The sequence below is a fragment of the Petaurus breviceps genome, unplaced genomic scaffold (genome assembly GCF_028583685.1).
Source record: "Petaurus breviceps papuanus isolate PSGF00001 unplaced genomic scaffold, PetGlider_PUasm1.0 101, whole genome shotgun sequence".
Classification (NCBI taxonomy): Eukaryota; Metazoa; Chordata; class Mammalia; order Diprotodontia; family Petauridae; genus Petaurus; species Petaurus breviceps.
The window spans coordinates 4,160,681-4,179,922 of NW_027185575.1; the positions used below are offsets into that span (position 1 = coordinate 4,160,681).

Below are 19,242 nucleotides of genomic sequence, written 5' to 3' on the forward strand. Positions count from 1 at the left end.
GGAGGCTACCTGGAGAAGATGGACAATGGAGACTAGTTTAACAGATTTGAGTACAGATATTTCAGTAGGATCAAGGGTGGGAAGTAGCTGGACAATGAAAGGCTAGGTGGTTAAGAGTAAGAGAGGTTTATGGTCTCAGGCAAATGCCTTATCAAATGGTAAGATTCAATCAGAGTTCAAGGGGTTTCTGAGAGGCTGTACCCTATCACCCTCAATAGTAAAATAACAAGATTGGAGGAGAGATCAGGGGTGGGAAGGAGGCCAAATTCCCTACCCCTGGACTAGATTCATTCTGTTTCTACAAGCCCTAAATTCTGTCTTGGGCAGCTAGGTGGTGCAGTGAATTGAATGCTGGGCCTGGAGTCAGAAAGACTCATCTTCTTGAGTTCAAATATGGCTTCAGACTAGCTGTGTGACCCTGGACAAGTCACTCAACCCTGTTTGCCTCAGTTTCCTCATCTGTAAAATGAGCTCTTTGCCAAAAAACTCCCAAATGAAGTCAAAACACAAAAAAATAAAAACAACAAAATCCTATCTTCTGTAAAATATGAATTTGGATTGGATCATTTATTTAGAAATGAATAGAATTAAATCCCCCATTTCCTCTCCCCACCTTGTTCCTGACTTTCTCTTCTTAGGCTCTGAGAAATGATACGATTTGCTCAAGTTCAGTCAGGTGGTAAGTAACAAAATTCAAATTTGAACCCAGATTTCTGCCTCTATTAAGTTCCTTACAACTCTGAATACTATGTATTTTATACCATGTATATTAAATGTTCCCTCAAATGGGGATACCTGGTCAAACATCCAGAAAGGCATCTGACATTGGCAATTCAACTGAATTCTCAGTGCTGTTGAGAAATGGAATATGCTCTTTGGGAAACGAGAATAACAATGATATATTTTCAGTTTTAAGATTTGCAAAGAACTTTGCATACTTGTGTTCCTTATTTGAGACACAATAACCCTGTGAAATAGGTATGGGCATTGTTATCCCATTTACAAATGAGGAAACTGAGGTTTAGGGCACACAATGACGAGGTACCAGCTTTGGGAACTCCCTTGAGCTCTCCTTGAATCTTCCCACATTGATGAGGTATGGGCTCTGGGAGGCCCCTGGAGCTCTCCTTGAGTCCTTGAGGTACTGGTTTAGGGAACCTCCCTGGGATTGATTACATAGTCTCATTTGATGAGGGATTTGCATGAGGCAATAAACCTTACTTTGTGGCTGGGCCCAGACTTCTAACCTAGTTACTAACTGCTAACTACTAGCCTAGTTACTAGCCTAGCCTTCCATTGTTCATCTACTTCCCACCCTTGAGCCTATCAAAACATCAATACACCCTTGAACTGGCCTAGCCCACCATTGTCTGTAGCCTCCTCCCACCCTTAATCACTCATTGACCTCATTAACTCCTCCTGAAGACCCTCCCCAAACTCCTCCTCTAGACCACCCCTGGATTCCTCCCACAGCCTGCTGTATATAAGACCCCATCTCATACCATGTGGTGTGAGAGCGCCATATAAGAGTGAGGGTGCCATAGAATGACCTAGCACAGACTTACTCTGTGTAATGCCAGCGAACTTTTAATAAATTTTTCTTTTCTTTGGCTGAGAAAACTTGAGTCGAATTCATTGGGCAGGAACTGGCGTGTTGGTATTTTGGGGTCTCCAGAGGAACCCTAACCCTCTTAGTGGGTAACCTCTTCAACATGAGGCATTTGTCTATTATAGCTATTATTGTTTGGGTTATATAGGGGGAGGCAGAGGGTACATCAGTGGGCAGGGCAGGGTGCATTTTGGAGGGGGGATTAATGGGAGAAAGTATACGGGGAGGGGGATTGGCTCCATAATGACAGGAAGGCACAAGGCACATTAATGGGCTGGGTTGAGTGGGGCTCTATAGGTAGCCTCCAGCTATTTCCCAACCTTAATTTCATTACTGAAGTCTGACCTCATTGACTCCTCCTGAAGACCCTCCCCAAACTCCTCCCCTAGATCACCCCTAAATTCCTCCCACAACCTTTCTGTATATAAGCCCTGTCTTGCCTCCAAGGGAGCCAAGAATTTTCTAGTGCAGACTCACTCTGTCAGATGCTTCTGTCCTGCTTATCCAATACAAGTGTTACAGATACCGAGGCTCTTTAAGAGTCTACCCATTATGGCGAAACTTTAATAAACTTAGCTTTACTTTGGCTGAGAGAAGAGGAGTCAAATTCATTCAGCAGGACCTGGCATGTTGGCATTTGGGGGTCTCAGCACCTCTAAACCTTTAACCTCTACAAGACCTCTACAAACAAGACTTGCTAGGAAGTAATTCACACTTTTAGACACATCGTCATACTACTATTAAGTGTTAGAGGTTTAATTTGAACCCAGATTTTATTGATTCCAAGCTCAACACTCTATTCCCTTGATATAACAGTCTTCAAACTAAGGTTAAATGACTCATTCAAGTTCTGGATAGTGAATGACTGGCATTTTTATAGCACTTTAAGATTTGCAAAGCACCTTATAAATATTGAGAACTTACAACCCTGGGAGGTAGGTGATCTTATTATTCTCATTTTACAGACAAGGTAACTGATTTTAACTATCAAAAGTTAATCAAACTCAGTGATTTGCCCAGAGTCACTTAGCAAGTGAGTGTATAAGGCTGGATTTGAACTCAGTTCTTCCTGACTCCCAAGTTCAATGTTCTATCCACTACGGTAACCCCTGGGAAAATCTGGCTCCTACCCTGCTCTGATCAGCTGTTTCTAATTGCGCCCCCTCCCCCGTGGAATTTCTGAATTTTAGCAATTTCTAAATACCCAAGACAGACATAGTACCGAGGACTGCTCTGTGACCTTGTTCTTGTAATCCATTAATATCACTACCTAGCTCCTTTCCAACTCCGTGATTCTGAAACGTTAAGTGCCTACTGCTTGCAGTGCGCTGTGCTAAATTCCCAGGATTGGATATTAAAAAAAAAAAAAAAAGTCCTGTCTCTGTCCTCAAGGAGCTAGTGGTGGTGGTGGTGTTGCAGAGGTTTTCGCTTTTGTCTTTGTATCCGCAGTTCTTAGCATACTGCCTGGCATAAAGGAGGCGCTTGCTGATTGGCTGACAAGAACAGGTAAGTGCAAGATACTGAGAGCCTGAAACTGTGCAGTGAAAAACTCCAGGAGAGAGAAAGATTACTTCCGGGAGGGGGGTGGGCAATGCCAAAGGATGCTGGTGAACCTGGGACAAGTTGGCTAGGGATGCCCCTCTGCCCTCCTCTCTTCTTCATCTCGTCTTGTCCTGGCACCAGGGGCCGCTCGTGCTCTCAGAGATGCTCGATGAGCTGGGAGCATCCCCGGATCACCTCCCCCCCTCTCCTATCCCATTCCTTCCGATTGGTACTGGCCGCGCCAGGGATGGAAGGCTAGCGCAGAGCCCGAGGTAGACCCTGGGGAAGGATCGCGCACTCCCCCAGGTCTCACAGCGCACAGTCTCCTAGCAACATGAGGGGTCCGAGGGGGCTGGGTGAGGGGCTTATCTAGGGGCGGGGACGGGGCCGGGGCTGGAGGCGGGTCCGGGGCCGGGAGCGGTGCTGGGAGCCGGAGCCGCGGCCAGGCCGGTCCATGGCTAGGGTTCCTTGCGTTCCCGGCTGGCACCATGCGGATCCTCTTCCTGGCCGTGCTGCGAGCGAACACCGGCAACGCCGTGACGGCCGCGCGGATCCGGTACGTGCGGGGAAACGCGGGGGCCGGAGGGGGGAGGAGGAAGACGAGGAGGAGGAGGATGCGCAGCCTGGTTCAGCCCGGCCAAAGTTCCCAGGGCCCAGGAGGCCCAGCTCCCAACTAACCGAGCTAGGAGGGCCCCTGGAGCCGCTCTGAGGACCCCTCACCCTAGCCCATTAACGTGCCTTGTGCCTTCCAGCCATTATGAAGCCAATCCCTCTCCCCCGTATATACTTTCTCCCATTAATCGCCCCTCCAAAATGCACCCTGCTCTGCCCACCGATGTGCCTTCTGCCTTCCTCTGTTAGTATGCTCTTACTCCCATTTATATGCTCTCTCCCCATTAATGCACCTTCCCCTTACCCATTGATGTGCCTCCCCCCATTAATGAAGGCATCCTTTTCCTCCAATAACACATTGCCTCTTATGGCCTTCTCATTAATGCACCCCTTCCCTTCCCAAAATGCACCCTTCTGCTCATTAATGTGCCTTTTGCCCCCTTGCCTTTGATGTGCCTTCCTCCTATTAATGAATCTTCTCCTTCCAATAATGTACCTTTCCCTTATTATTAATATACCTTATGCCCTTCTGCCATTGATGTTCTCCCCATATGGCCTTCCCCCATTGCACTTAATGTACTTTATGCCCTCCTTCCATTAACCTACCCCCTAATAATATGCCCTTCTTCCTCCAATAGTACACCCTACCCCTGCTCATTAATGTGCCCTTCCTCCCATTAATATATACCCTCTTCCCATTAAGGCCTCCCCCACAATAATATACCTGTTTTCCCAATGATATGTATTCTCCCCTGTTGTCATTAATATTGCCTCTACCACTAATATGGCCTTCTTTCCATTAATATTTCCTCTCCCTATTAATGCATCTTCCTCCCTACAATAATACATCCTCTACCCAACACATTAATATGCCTAATCTTTTCCCCCTCTTCCCTTAGGATGCTTCCTCCTGCCCTTAATGTACTTTCAACCCTCTCCTATACCCGCGACTCTTAAAATGCCCTTCATCCTGTTAAATTACCTTCCTTCCATTTATCATGCTCCTTTCTCCATTAATGCATCTCCCCCACCTCTTCATTAACACACTCTTAATTTGGGTCAACTCTATATTAATTCATCAAGAAAAAGAGGCAGACAATATATAAAGAGTCAGGTAGGAAACCAGGAAGACCTGACTTTGAGTTCTGTCAAGTTCGCTGTGACCTGGGACAAGTACTTACCTCTCTTGATGCTAGGTCTAGGCAACTGTTCAAGACAATATGTACCACAGAATGTGCCCTACTGTGTTTCCCCAATAATAAGACACTGTCTTATTAATTTTTTTGGAAAGAAAAACACCAGAGGGCTTATTTTCAGGGGAGGGCTTACGTTGTCCTCCCTCAGCTCTCCTCCGCGGCACTGCTCTCAATGGCGCCAGCAAGCAAATCACTGGGGAAGAACAGGATGAAGCGCTCACTGCTGCAGCTCTGATTGGATGCAGCTTGGAGCGCGGGGCATGCGTTTCAGGGGGGAGGAAGGGGGGATGGTGCATACAGAGGGTACCATAATGTAGCGTGTAGCGCAGGGGATCACCTTCTCTACAGTAGCAATCTCAATAGGGCTTATTTTAGGGGGAGGGCTTATTTTAGAGGAATCTTACACAGTAAGGGGAGGGCTTATTTTCAGGATAGGTCTTATTATCAGGGAAACACGGTACTAGCTTTGGAAGAGGGTCTCTCTCTCTCTCTCTGTCTGTCTCATTCTCTCCCTCCTTCCCCCTATGTGATGCTGTAGATAGAATAATACTTACTGAGCTTGGAAGACTCATCTTCCTGAGTTCAAATCCATCCTTACTGTGTGACTCTGGGCAAGTCACTTAACTCAGTTTTCCTCAGTTTCCTCTTCTGCCAAATGACCTAGAAAAGGAAGTGGCAAACCACTCCATGATCTTTGCCAAAAATATCCAAAATGGGGTCATAGAGAATCAGATACTACTGAAACATCTGACCAACAAAAAGAAAACATGTCTATTTATAGAAAGTAAGCTCTCTGAGGATAGAACTATTTCCTTTTTGTCTTTGTCTTTCCAGGGTCTAGCATTGTTCCTGGCAAATGTTTTTTTTTTTTCTTTTTAGAAGAGGGGAAGGTAGGGCAATTGGGGTTAAGTGACTTGCCCAAGGTCACATGGTTAGTTTTTTGTGTTGTGTATGAGGTCAAATTTGAACTCAGGTCCTCCTGAGTCCAAGGCCAGTGCTCTATTCACTACATCCACCTAGCCACCCCACAAATGTAGTTTTTAAGAAATGTTTGTTGATTGGTCAAGTGAACACTATGATTCCTAGCATATGATTCCTATGATTCCTTAAAAATTAATTAATTTATAATAATTAATAATCCAGTGCATTTACCATGTGACTTTGATTTTTTCTACAAGAACATGAGAATCTGTTCCATACAAAATTTTGAAAAGCATATACTATATTGTAAAATGTAGTAATAGCATTGCTTTACTGATCTGTATCCTCTCTTGAATTTTCCTTTTATTTTTTATAGTGGGTTTAAAAAAATTTATATATAATACATTTATATCTATATCTATATATTTTTTCTCTCTTCTGTTCTAGTAGTATATAGGTTCTACTGTCCCTGGTGATAGAAAGACCAAAACAAAGAAATCATTACTACCATAAGGATTGGCATGTGCTTCAGGTTCTCCCTGAGTGTGTTTGCTTGCTTTCCCTTTGGGGTCCCAGTGTGTAGAGAGCCATAGATTTAGAGCTGAAAAGGACCTGAGAAGTGCAACCTTCCCATTTTATTGATGAAACTGAAGCCCAGAGAGAAGTGACTTGTTCAGGGTCACATGGGTAGTAAGTAGGGTGGTTGGGATTTGAACCTAGGCCTTCTTTTTTCCAAATTCAACATTCTACCCAGCAAAGATATGACATTTCGTGGTGAAGAAGCATGTATAGAGTATAGAGTTACATAAATACAAAATATGTACAAAGTAATTTCAGCCCCCACCTCCCATTAATGTTCCTGCCTTCCCCTTTGGCATCTTACCCTTGTAGCATCTAATGAGGAAAAAATTGTAAGATCATACCCTTGGAAGTGGAAGGGACTTTGGAAGCCAGTTAAGCCCAACTGTCTGATTTTATAGATGAAGAAATTGAGGGCCATAGAGGGGGAAGATAATTAATTGCTCGTTGTCAGAGTGATAGTGGGAAATTAGGTGACACAGTGGATAGAGTACGAGGTCAGGAAGACCTGAGTTCAAATGTGACCTCAAATACTAACTGTGTGACCCTGGGCAAGTCCCTTAATCTGTTTGCCTCAGTTTCCTTATCTGTAAAATGAGCTGGAAAAGAAAATGGCAGTTCACTCCAGTATCTTTGCAAAAGAAAATCCCAACTAAGGTCATGAAGAGTCAGATTTGATTCAAAAATGAACAATAAACTTTCAAAGAACTTTCCCCTAAGATTTCTTAGTTCAACTGTCTTTAGAATTTAGGACTTGAGGACTTAGAGAGCCACAAGTTCCCCACCTGGCACCTAGAGAGAAAAGAGTTTCAAGGAAAGGAGGGAGATCTATAGTGTCAAAAGCTTGCAGAGAAATCAGAAGGGATGAGGATGGAGAAAAGAAAAAAATTGGTTTGTTAATGAAGAGATCACTGGTAACTTTGGGAAGAGTAGTTTTGGTTGAATGATGAGGTTATAAGTTAGGCTGTAGAGAGTTTAGGAAGAGAGTGAATCTCCACATTATATAAGAGGAAATAGACCTTGCAAGTTCTTCTAGTAGGTTTGCCTGGATTAGATTTGATGTAAATAAAGTTGGTTTATAAATAATACTGACAACATTTATTTTGCATTAGACAGAGCTCCAGGTCTGGATTCAGGAAGTCTCATCTTCTCATCTTTCTGAGTTCACACCTGGCCTCAGACACTTACTAGCTGTGTGATCCTGGGCAAGTGACTTCACCCTGTTTGCCTCAGTTTCCTCATCCATAAAATGAGCTGGAGAAGACAGTGGCAAACCAATCTAGTATCTTTGCCAAGAAAATCCCAAATGGGGTCATGAGTCGAGTCAGAAGGACTCAACAACAAAAGCTCTTTTGGCCTCTCACCTAAAGGGCTTTGCCTGTTTGCCTCAGTTTTTTTTTTTTATTTGTAAAATGAGCTGGAGAAGGAAATGGCAAACCACTCCATTAACTTTACCACGAAAACACCAAATGTCATCACAAAGGGTCAGATGTGACGGAAAAACAACTAAACACACACACACAAACACAGGGGTACTTTAACCTTTTTTTTTTTTTTTTGGTCATGGACTTCCTTGGCTACATGCAAATATAAGGCATTATCATTACTATTAGAAGTCCCCAGTGCAGTTAAATGATATTATTTCCCTAATATTAGCACTTGGTTTTAGAATAAAATATTTCATTCTTGTCAAATCCTTCTTTAAAATTATTTTTGTCTTTTTGGAGATGATCATGACCTGTTTGAGAAAGGAGAATTTTATCCAACAGAAACAAAAGCATTTAATGAAATATAAAGAGCATCCATCTGAAGTACACATTTGAAAAATAATCCAAAACTTGTGAAATATTATGAAGTTTAATTTGGAATATCTCATTTGCTTATTACAACATCCTTGTGATAGTAGAAAGATCCCAGGTGTTGAGTCAGAAAGCTTGAGACCTAAAATTGGTTTGCTTACTTAGTTACTTCATTATCATTGGGCATACCACTAGGAATTGTTGAATGTCAGAACTGGATGGGTACTGGCCCCTAATGGTCCTAAATCTGTGATCCTCTGCTCTTATAAAGCAGCATCTTATAAAGATGCAGGATACTGGGAATCTAAAGACAAACATGAAATCACCCCTGGCTTCAAGAAGCTTCTATTCTATCAGGGAAAAAAATGTGTGCATGTGTGTATAAAGATACAAAATATATATAAGGTAACTTTGGATAAAGGGTCCTAGGTGGCACAGTGCACCGAGTGCCAGGCCTGGAGTCAGGAAGAATCATCTTCCTGAGTTCAAATCTAGCCAAAGACACTTAATAGCTGTGTGACCCTGGGCAAGTCATTTAACCCTGTTTGCCTCATTTTCCTTATCTGTAAGAATTGCTGTGGAGAAGAAAATGGCAAACCACTCTAGTATTTTTGCCAAGAAAACCCCAAATGAGGTCATGTAGAATTGAACATGCCTGAACAACCACAAAACTTCTGGGTGAAAGCACCAGCTTCTGAAATAATCAGGAAACACCCCAATTTTCTGGTGAAGAACAAAATATGAGTACTCTGCATCTTAGGCACAAGCCTGTCAGAAACAATTTTTAATTAATTTAATTCTAATCTAAATTTAATCATTGTTGTGCCTGAGACAGAGAGAAATGTCCCAACCACAGAAAATCCCTCTTGTCCTCTGATATGTTCAATATGCTATTAATACTGAGTCATTTTGGACTCTGCTATGCCCTGTTAGCGAGAATCATGAATCCTCTGAAGTGATCACGTGTGTTCAAATTCAGATTATTCAGAGAAGTTGTAATGTTTGGAAAATATGGTGATTTGTTTGAGCTCAATGGAAATATGCAGTGCTAATTTGAATAATTCCCCCATTTCAGGGGGATTCATTATGGGAACCTGACTCTTAGCATTTATAGGAATAAAAATGTTAATATGACAGTATTCACATTGAGGTTTGTAAAACACTTACCTTAACTGTTCCTCACAACAAACCCATGAACTAGGTGCTATTTTTATACCCATTTTATAAATGAGGAAACTGAGGCTGAGAAGTTAAGTGACCTGTCCAGGGTCATAGGACTAGTAAACACATATTTGAGGAAGGATTTGAATTCAGGGCTTCCTGCCTTTATATCCCAATGTCTTACTGCAGTGCTACTCAACTGCCTCAAAACTGAACAAGGAAATCTTGAATAGGGAAAATTTCACAGTGTTATTTACAGAGTTAAGGGTTAATCTACTACTACATTTCATAGAACAGTAATCACTTTCAAGAAACTCCTGGAGAATCATTGTCCTGGGCAGCCAGTTGGTATAGTAGCTGAGAGCCTTGGCCCTGGAGTCAGGAAGACATGAGTTCAAATCTGGCCTCAGATACTTCCTAGCTATGGGATCCTGGGCAAGTCACTTCATCCTGTTTGCCTCAGTTTCCTGACTGGTAAAATGAGCTGGAGAAGGAAATGGCAAACCAGTCTGGTATCTTTGCCAAGAAAACCCCACATGGGGTCATAAGACTCAACCGCAAAAACTAAAGGGCTCTCCCAGAGATGGTCACTGGTGACCTAAAAAGACTAACTCTCTGATCAGTACCCTAATCCCTTCCTAGAAATGAGGAAAGAGGGTATTGGATCTTGGATTGGATCAGATTTGGAGAGTGGGGAGTAGGACCTTGTTCTACAATTGATAGTAAAGAAAGATTGGTAATGGGTTTCTTCTTCACATTAGTCCAACTATCAGACTAGTATATTTTTATAAGGGTGTGTGTGTGTGTGTGTGTGTGTGTGTGTGTGTGTGTGTGTGTGGTGGGGGAAGAGGAGGCTTTGCTTCTACATTTGGAAATAAACTAGGGATTCTACATTGCATAGTCAAGGTATATTTTAAGCATGATGGCCAGACTAAGTAAAGGCAGAGAGATGGGAGGACTGTATATCCATAAATCAATCAACAAGTCAAATTAAATCAGCAAACATTTATTAAGTGCTTACTATGTGCCACATACTGTGCTAAGTGGGCACCTAGGTGGCACAGTAGATAAGAGTGCTGGACCAAGAGTTAGGAAGACTCATCCTCCTTAGTTCAAATCCAGCCTCTGACACTTACTAGCTGGATGACCCCGGTCCAGAGTGGAGAGAGCTGTCTCCCAAATCGCTGGGGTTTTCGCAAATGTTGTCAGAGATTTGAAGAGGGTGCCCTCTCTACAACTACCACAAGCTCTGGCACACTGGAGTTTCTCACACCAGGACTACCACCCAAGACAGTGACCCAGATCCAAGCAGGTCAAAGCAGGAGCAATTACCCTCTGAATGGTCACTTGGTCCCCCTAAGATCTGTAGGCCAGGAGCTTCAGAGGCAGCCACGTGGCTGCGCCTCCACCACCTCTCACCCCGGGGACAGGGACCAGACCTCGCTTTTCTGTTACCCGGTTCCAATGGAGTTCCCCACTGACTTTTTATTTTCTCTTTGGTGTTTATGGGTTGAGGAGTCTGAAAACCACTACAGCTGCCGGTGATTCACTCTCCTAAAGTCTGCTCCAACCAGTCTGCATTGCTGGTTGGGGCTACCCCTGGTCTGGGCCCACATGGCTCACGCGGGATTGCAGTTGGCTTCCAACTTGGTTCGATGGACCCTTCCTGTTGGCCTGCCATGCTGCTTTCAGCAGGCAATTTGTTTCTCCCTGTCATGTTGTAGGTTCTGTAGCTCTAAAATTTGTTTAGAGTCATAATTTACAGGTATCGAAGGTGGTTGGTGCAGGAGCTCACGCAATTAATTTCCTGCTTCTTCTCTGCCATCCCTTTGAAGTGAGTCTTTACTCTAGTAGTTGTAGTTGAGAATTATGTTCCTCTCTGTTCTTTTTGTTAACAAAAAGGAGAGATATCTCCTCTAGTGTTAATGATTTAGATTCAATGTTTTCCCATTTATTTGACCTGAGTTTTTGTTTTCTTTGGTGGTGGTGTTAATAAGGTACAGGCTCTGGGAACCCCCTTGAACTCTCCTTGAATCTTCCCACATGAGGCATTTGTCTGAGGCCATAAGGCTTTCATTGTAGCTTGGCCCAAATCTCTTTTACTCAACCTGGTTTAGCCCTCCTTAGTCCAGCTACTTCTATCCTTGGTCCTCCCAAAATATCTATGCCCAAATCTGTTACCCTTAAACTAGCCTAGCCCTGTGGCACAATACTATTCTCTCATGTTCTTATTCTGTATTTTTTTGGGGGGGGACTGGAGTCACTTTTTGGCTCTTCTCTTTGTCATGGGGGAATATACCTGAACCTAGGAGAAGAATTGCAGGGTCAAAGAGTATGGATAGTTTTTAGTAACTCTTTCCTCCTATTTCAAAATTGTTTTTCCCAACTTTTGAATCATTTCACCAGTGAATTTATATGCTTGTTTTCTCACAGTGGGTTGGATGCTTCCCCCCCCCCTACAATTTTCAGTGACTCAGCCGTGCCCACCCAAAGGGGTGATCTGGAGTCCACTCTAACCTGCTTACAAGAGCCAACTGTTTTCAGTATGAGAATTCATATCTTAGAAATCTAATTTTGAAGCAGTTGCTAAAAATTCAGGCTTAATTATTTTTGTTTTGTTGATTGTCTAGACATAAAATATTAATAATTCTGATTAAATTTATAAGTGTGCATGCATTTTTTTTTTCTGGGATAGCCCAGTTGTTATAAACATTTATCAGCACATCCATCTGTTGCTCATTAAACATTACTTGAGCTCAGCTGGAGTTTATAGAAGACTTAAGGAAGGGTTCATCACTACTTTGCAGATCTGGTAACTCTAAGTTAATGATGATGATGATGATGATAAAGGATCTAGGTGGGATTAATGAGTGTTTAAGCAGTTTGGAGTGAGCCTGGTGTCTTAGTGAAAGGTAAGTTTGGGGTGGGTCAAGAGAGACTGTGGTGAAAAGACTGTCTACTAAGCTAATTAAATAATCTAGGTGGGCCAGATGCCTTGGGCCGCTGATCTGGGCTACTGAAATGAATGAGAACATTCAGTGGCTGAGATGCTTTCAGAGACATGATCTTTTCCTTTAGGAAACCTCATCAGGTTCACTTATTCATTCAGTGAACATTTACCCAGTCTCCATGAAATACAGTCCTGTATACTGAACCCTAGTAGGGAAGGTACTTAAAAGACTTGTGTTTTCATCTTTGAGGAGTCTCTCTCTTGCAGTATAGATCACATAAACCATTTCGAGTTTATTGGAGTCAAGCCTATTCAAGATAGTGAACGTGGCTGCAAAATTCTGCCCACTCTGGCCATCTTGGAGATGACCCTCTCTGATTTTAAGCTGTTCATCAGAAACTGTTACCTGCAGCTTCTTAGTCTTTATTGGACCTCACAGAATGCAGATTCTGTGGCTCCACAGGACCCTCCAGTTCTGAGGTTCTGTGACCTGTATTCAGGTCCTTTTTATACTCTCTCTAGATATTGACCCACTCCTTGGAAATACAGTTGGAATGAAAAATGACCAGTGGGAAGAAACAAATAGATCTTAGTTCCACAGGAGAACCATAGAATTAAGTTGTGGAGGAAGAACAAATCTCTTGCACAAATGTGAGAGAGCAATGATTAGCAGCTGGAGAGTCCTAGGTTTAAATGTTAACTCTGCCAATTACTACCTGTGTTACTTTTAGCAAGGTGGTTGGGCTAGTTGATCTCAAAGGTCATCTCTGATCCCATGAAAGCTCTGTGTATTTGAAAGTACAACATTGGATGATTTACAATTAAACCCAACCCAAGTTGTCACCAGAAGAACCATAGTGAGAAAGGGATTTAGTCCTTTTGGTGATTGCATAAGAGTATAGTGTTTAGGAACCATGAAATGGCCTTCCTTTTAAAGCAATACTAGTATGCCTTTGTCCCTTGTGTCATACCTGACATTGAATTGGTAGAACCTGGAAAGGATATAGAAGAAAACAAATACACACATATACATACACACACACACACACATATATATGTATATATATATAAAATGGTTGATTCAAATGCCAGGAATATCCCTTTAAGATTCTAAAGTAAATTTCCAACAGTGGAAAAGGCATTGGATGAGGAGTTGGATGTATGATCTTCATCTTGGGCTGCTAATAATGGCCTTGGGAGGTGGGAGGTGGGTGTCTCTTCATTTTTCTAAGCCTCAGTGGCCTTATCTTAGAAGTGAGGGGCTAGGGTTAACATTCTGTCAGCACCTTTCTAGCCTGAAGTTGTTACAGCTATGATTAAAGTGCTGGAAAACAGGAAAAAGTCAAAGAATTTTTAGGAGATTTTGCTGAAGGGAAGGTGAGTACAATGTTGGGAGACAGGGAGACAGAAGAAAGATCATTCGAATGCAGAAGATGGTAAACTTTTGTTCTGCTCCCTCCTAGGAGACAGACTTTAATAGGTATTTTAAAAATGTGAAGCATTTTAGGTTTAAAAGACTCAAAGAAATCAGTGGTCAGAAATTTCTGGAAAGAGTAGAATATAAGAAGTGAGTTAGAAGACCACCCTCCAATATTCCATTCTTTTTTGGGAGCCAAACTAGTTTCACAGTATTGTTATTCTTAAGGATATCACTATTGCCAGGCATTTACAAAGAAAGAAAAGACAATAAAAAGTTATTGGGATTTTTTGGGGGGAGGGACGAAGTTTTGTCTTTATATTTCTTGAGAGGATTAAAGTAGCTAGACAATTACTGTGCCTTTTTTTTCTTCCAGGAAACAGTAGCTGTATTTAAATCTAAAGGGAAATGCGACCTCATTTTTCAAAAAATATTAAGTATTGAAAAATAATCAGAGCATTTCTGAAGGAGAATTGATGGAACAAATAATTCAACAACAAACTATAGGCCTCTGTAAATGAACACTAAAAGCTTTGGTATTTGGTTCATTTTACTTGACTCTCTGACATAAAAGAAATAATGAATGGTGATACCAGCATTGGAATACTTTGGGGAGACCAGTGAGAGAAGACTTGGGGTTGTTAAAATGGAAAGGGAAAGAAATTGCCTTTTTTATGATTAGGAAAACAGAGTCAGCTTCAGTTTTTTCCTTATTTAGAACCAGGTTCTGAGAATGACACTGACTTCTCTTATTGGAAATGTGAAATCAATGATTTGGTACACAAATAAGCTACTTGTAGGAGCTCTGGATTTGAATTTGGGGGCACATGTTCATCTAGTTATGGTTCTGCCATTAACGTACCTCATGTGATCTTTGGGGCAGTCAGTTCTTTGAGGGCTAAGGAAATACCTGTATTCATGCAAGAGACACTTATTAAGCTCCTATTTCATACCAGGCACTGTGCTGGGCAATTGTGTTACATTAATAACAAAAATGCCCCACTGACTCATTGGATTCTTAGCTTCATTCCCTTTTCTCTTCTCCACCCACACATATGGAGAATGGCTATTGTTGGGATAATGTTACCCATATAGGATAACATCATTTGGAGCACGGCTCATTGAAAAGCTTTGTTCAGTCCTGTCCAACTCTTTGTGACCCCAATTGGGGTTTTCTTAGCAAAGATACTAGAGTGGTTTGCTGTTTCCTTTTCCAACTTACTTTACAGATGAGTAAGCTGAGATAAACAGGGTAAAGTGACTTTCCCAAGGTCATTTAGCACTAGTGTATGTTGGAGGCCAGATTTGAACTTATAAAGATGAGTTTTCCTGATTCTAAGTCCAGTGCTCTGTTTTGCCACCCAGCTGCCCATCTGAAGAGCTAGTTAGGTAAGAAGATGGCAGCCTTTTGTTCTGCCTCCCCATGGAAGACAGACTTTAAATAGTATTTTATTTTATTTTTTGCTTTTTGGAGGGCAGGGCAATTGGGGTTAAATGACTTGCCCAAGGTCACATGGCTAGTAAGTGTTAAATGTCTGAGGCCGGATTTGAACTCAGGTCCTCCTGACTCCAGGGCCAGTGCTCTATTCACTGTGCCATCTAGCCACCCCTTTAATTAGTATTTTAAAAATATGAAGCATTTCAGGTTTAACAGACCCCAAAAAAGTCAATGGTCAGACTTTGTTGGTCTGACAGCAAATGGTCAGAAATTGTTGGAAAGAATAGAACATAAGAAGTAAGTTAGAAGACCTTCTCCCCCTCAGTATTTTTGTTTCTTTGATAATAAGTTTGTAAACTAGGTTATTTTGCCTAATGAATTTGATAAGCTTCTTTATCTCCTAAGAATGTCTATCATCTGTCTATCTCTCCACCTATCACTCTGTCTATTCATTCTCTCTCTTTGTCCATTTGTCTCTTTTTCTGTCTGTCTGTCTGTCTGTCCGTCCATCCGTCCATCCATCCATCAATCCATCCATCCATCCATCCATATATTTTATAGTTGAAGAAACTGAGGCCCAGATAGGTTAGTGCAGAGCCTCATAGGTAGGAAGGGCATGAAGCATGATTTGAAAGCAGGCTTTCCTGATTCTGGATCCACATCTCTAGCCATTGTACTCTGTACATTGTACTTGAATTGAATATCTAAATTATGCCTTAAGAGGTTTTCCTCATATTGAAGGACCATGTAATAGAGAATATCAATACTTGAGAACAGTACAATATCCAGAGTTAAGGAGCTGACAAAGCAGATACTTCACGGGTGATTATTTGCATCCCTGAAAGATTTTGCAATTTTAAGCAAATTTCCTGTAAATAGGAACATTCCTTGTGAATTTCAGCATATTTATAGGTCTATTTATTGGTTGACAGAAAGAGTAGGGACCAAGCATCTGAACATGGAATGAGCCAGTGCTGACTGCTGATCAATCAGAAATTAAAGCGCAATCATGTCCTACATGATCAGTCAATAGGGAAATGAAATTAGAATCACAAAAGCCTTTCTATTCCATTTGTCAGGTATCATGATAAAAAGTTGTTGCTAGTAGCTTCTTAAGGGGAATAAAATGTTTGTTCTCCTGATTTCTTTGGAAAAGAGAACTCTCAGGTGAGAAATGCAAGTCAGTACCTTCTTTGAAATTTGTACTTAGAAAACAAAGGTTAAATGACTCAGCCAGAGTTTTGTGGCCAGTATGGGTGGGTCAGAGGTGGTATTCTACCTCCCCATCATATTTATTCTTCTTCTTTACTACTGAGCTACAACACTGGCCACATTTAAACCTGCTACCTTCCTTACTGCCTTAACTATTTAACTTCCTGTTTGGAGAGAGAGAAAGAGGGAGGGAGGAAGGGAGACAGATACAAAGAGATAAACAGAGACAGAGACAGGCAGAAAGAGGGAGAGACAGACAGATAGAGAAATGGATAGATAGAGCATTGATGGCACACATCCTGTGTGCCAGGCACTGTGTTAACTACTGGGGATACACATATGTGCAAACAAGATAGTTCCTTCCCTCAAGGAGCTGACATTTCAGCAAGAAGAAGACAATATGTAAAGGAGAGCTTGAAGGAAGAGGGTACCATGAAAGGGCAAGATGGCTGCAGGAGGAAGACCTGAAGTTTGGAGAATGAGTCTAGAGAATCATGAGTGGGTACCCACCAGGAATAGCGTTTGGGGCAGAGATTCATCAGTAGAATGGAGCAGAAGGAATAGTTGCCAGTATGTTGGAAAATAGGAAATAGAACAAGAGAAATGGTGACCTTAGGAAGAACATTTGAACAGCATAACCCTTCTGATTTCCTTATAAAATGAGAATGGTGGCCCATGTTTCAAGGTACCTATTTATACCTGTGAAAGTTATTGATAAAAAGAAAATACCTTTCTGTTTCAAGCAAACAAAAAGGATTTTCTCTTTTCTTGTTCTCTTGCTCCATTCTTAAAAAAAAAAAAAGTTTTGTTGATGTATTTTGTTTCTTTATACCATCATAATTTTCCCAAGTATCCCACTCCATTTTCCTTCTAGAGCCAGTGTATGTAACAAAAAGCATTTTTAAGACCAAAAAAAAAAATTAAATAAAAATAAAGAAAAAAAACCCAGGAAGAATCTGAATAACTATCAAGACATTGAAAAAGTCTGTGAAATCACTTGTGGGCATCCTACCCATACCAAGTAGTGGGGCTGGGGAGCAGCTTCTTATGTCTCTTCTTTCAAGTCATGCTTATTGTTTAATTTTGCAACATTCACTTTTGATGTTTTTAATACTCCTTTCCATTTACAGTCTTGTGTCTATTGTTTTCTTGACTTTGCTTGCTTTACTCTGCATCATTTCATATAGATCTTTCTAGTATTCTTTCTATTCTTCACATTCACAATTTCTTACAGCACAGTAATATCCTATTTCTTTCATATGTCATAATTTGTTTAACGATTTTCCAATTGGTGAATTTCTACTTTATTTCCACTTCTTTGCTATCACAAAAAGTTATTTTATTTGTTCAGTAGCCTCGTTGGGGATATAAACGCAAATTCCAAATAGAATCTCTGGGCCAAAGGGTATGGACAATTTAGTCACTTTATTTGTATAATCCTTAATCACTTTCCCAAATGGTTATACTGATTGACAGCTCCAACAACAATGTACTAGTGTCCCTATCTTCTCATAACCCTCCAACATTAACTATTTCCCACCTTTTGTCATCTTTCCCAATTTTCAGAGTGTGAAAATCCAGCCTTCTCTTGATTTCCATTTCTCCTATTATCTTGCTTAATTCTTAGTTCTTCTTCCAGCACATTCTCTAGAGTTGTGTTTCTAGAGTCTAGACTTAAGAATGTGATAGAAATTAGAAGAGAATCCGGTGTGATATGATGGTTTAAGAGCATCTCTTTCACTTCAGCTCAATTCTTTGTGTAGTGAGTGCCTACTGTGCCTAGTTCAGTGCTAGATGAATAGGGGAGTGGCAGAGAAGCAGGAGACATGGACATTGCTTTCAGGTAACTTACCATTTCTTTGAGAATCAAGACAAATGCCCATGACAAGACAGTCAAGAACATTTGATTAAATTCTTTAGGGATCAATGTCTTGGAATTGTATAGTCATCCAAAGAAGGCAAAGATGAATATATGCTAGAAGAGCTGGGGGGAAAAAAACAAACTATGGAGTAAGTTGAGCTGTGAAGATTGGCTAGGAGGTAGCTAAATTGAGAGGAGGGAGAATTTGTTGCAAGTTGTGGTGGACAGAGGCCTGGAGATGGATAGTCAAGAAACTGGACTTTTAGAGTAGAGACCTCCTATTGCTGTGGACTGCTCAGTGTCCAGCACTAAACATGGTCAAAGAAGTGAATAAGAAATGACCAGACCATGTGGGTAGAAGAACCATGAACTCCATTTATTGATTCTTAGTACAAGGTTTTTATAGAGCAATGAGACAAATGAACAGGACTCAAGTTTTTTTTATCATTATCTTAGTCTGTTATATCCTGGAAATATCACAGAATAGATAATTTGATAAGGATTTGTTATCTAAGTGACTAAAGTCTTGGGATAAAACCTTTGATCTAGTCCTCAGGTATCTCCTAATGCAGCTGCAGTCATAAACGGATACAACTGAGAACAGACTTCAAAGCCAAAACTGCAGTCATCAAAAGACATCACGTTTAGAGCTGACCACCCAAAGATTACTGAGTGCTGAATCAAATATTTTGGCTCTCAATAACCAAAATCTTGGGGTAGAGCCTATTGGTCTCAGAACTCAAGTAACATCCTTATAAGTGTAATGCATAATGAAGAATTTGGGAGCAAGCTTAACAAAAAAACCGCATCTCAAAGAGCTCTTATATTAAAGCACACTATTAGGATTATTATCTGAGTCCTGAATCAGGCCTCTTTGGCTCCCCACATCTTATCACAGAATTGTAGGATGGATAGGTACAGTAAGGTGAGATTACAGACTTGGAA

At 41.3% G+C, this 19,242-nt stretch overlaps 1 protein-coding gene across 1 annotated transcript in view; it reads left to right on the forward strand.

The window, feature by feature from the left end:
• Window positions 1-3,555: 3,555 nt before the first annotated feature.
• LOC138158088 (glycosyltransferase 1 domain-containing protein 1-like) overlaps window positions 3,556-19,242 on the forward strand; it is a 107,401-nt gene continuing 91,714 nt past the window's right edge. Inside the window, exon 1 of the mRNA XM_069084076.1 lies at window positions 3,556-3,707. Coding sequence (XP_068940177.1) covers window positions 3,640-3,707 — 68 coding nt within the window. The 5' untranslated portion in view covers window positions 3,556-3,639. The remainder of the gene's footprint in view (window positions 3,708-19,242) is intronic.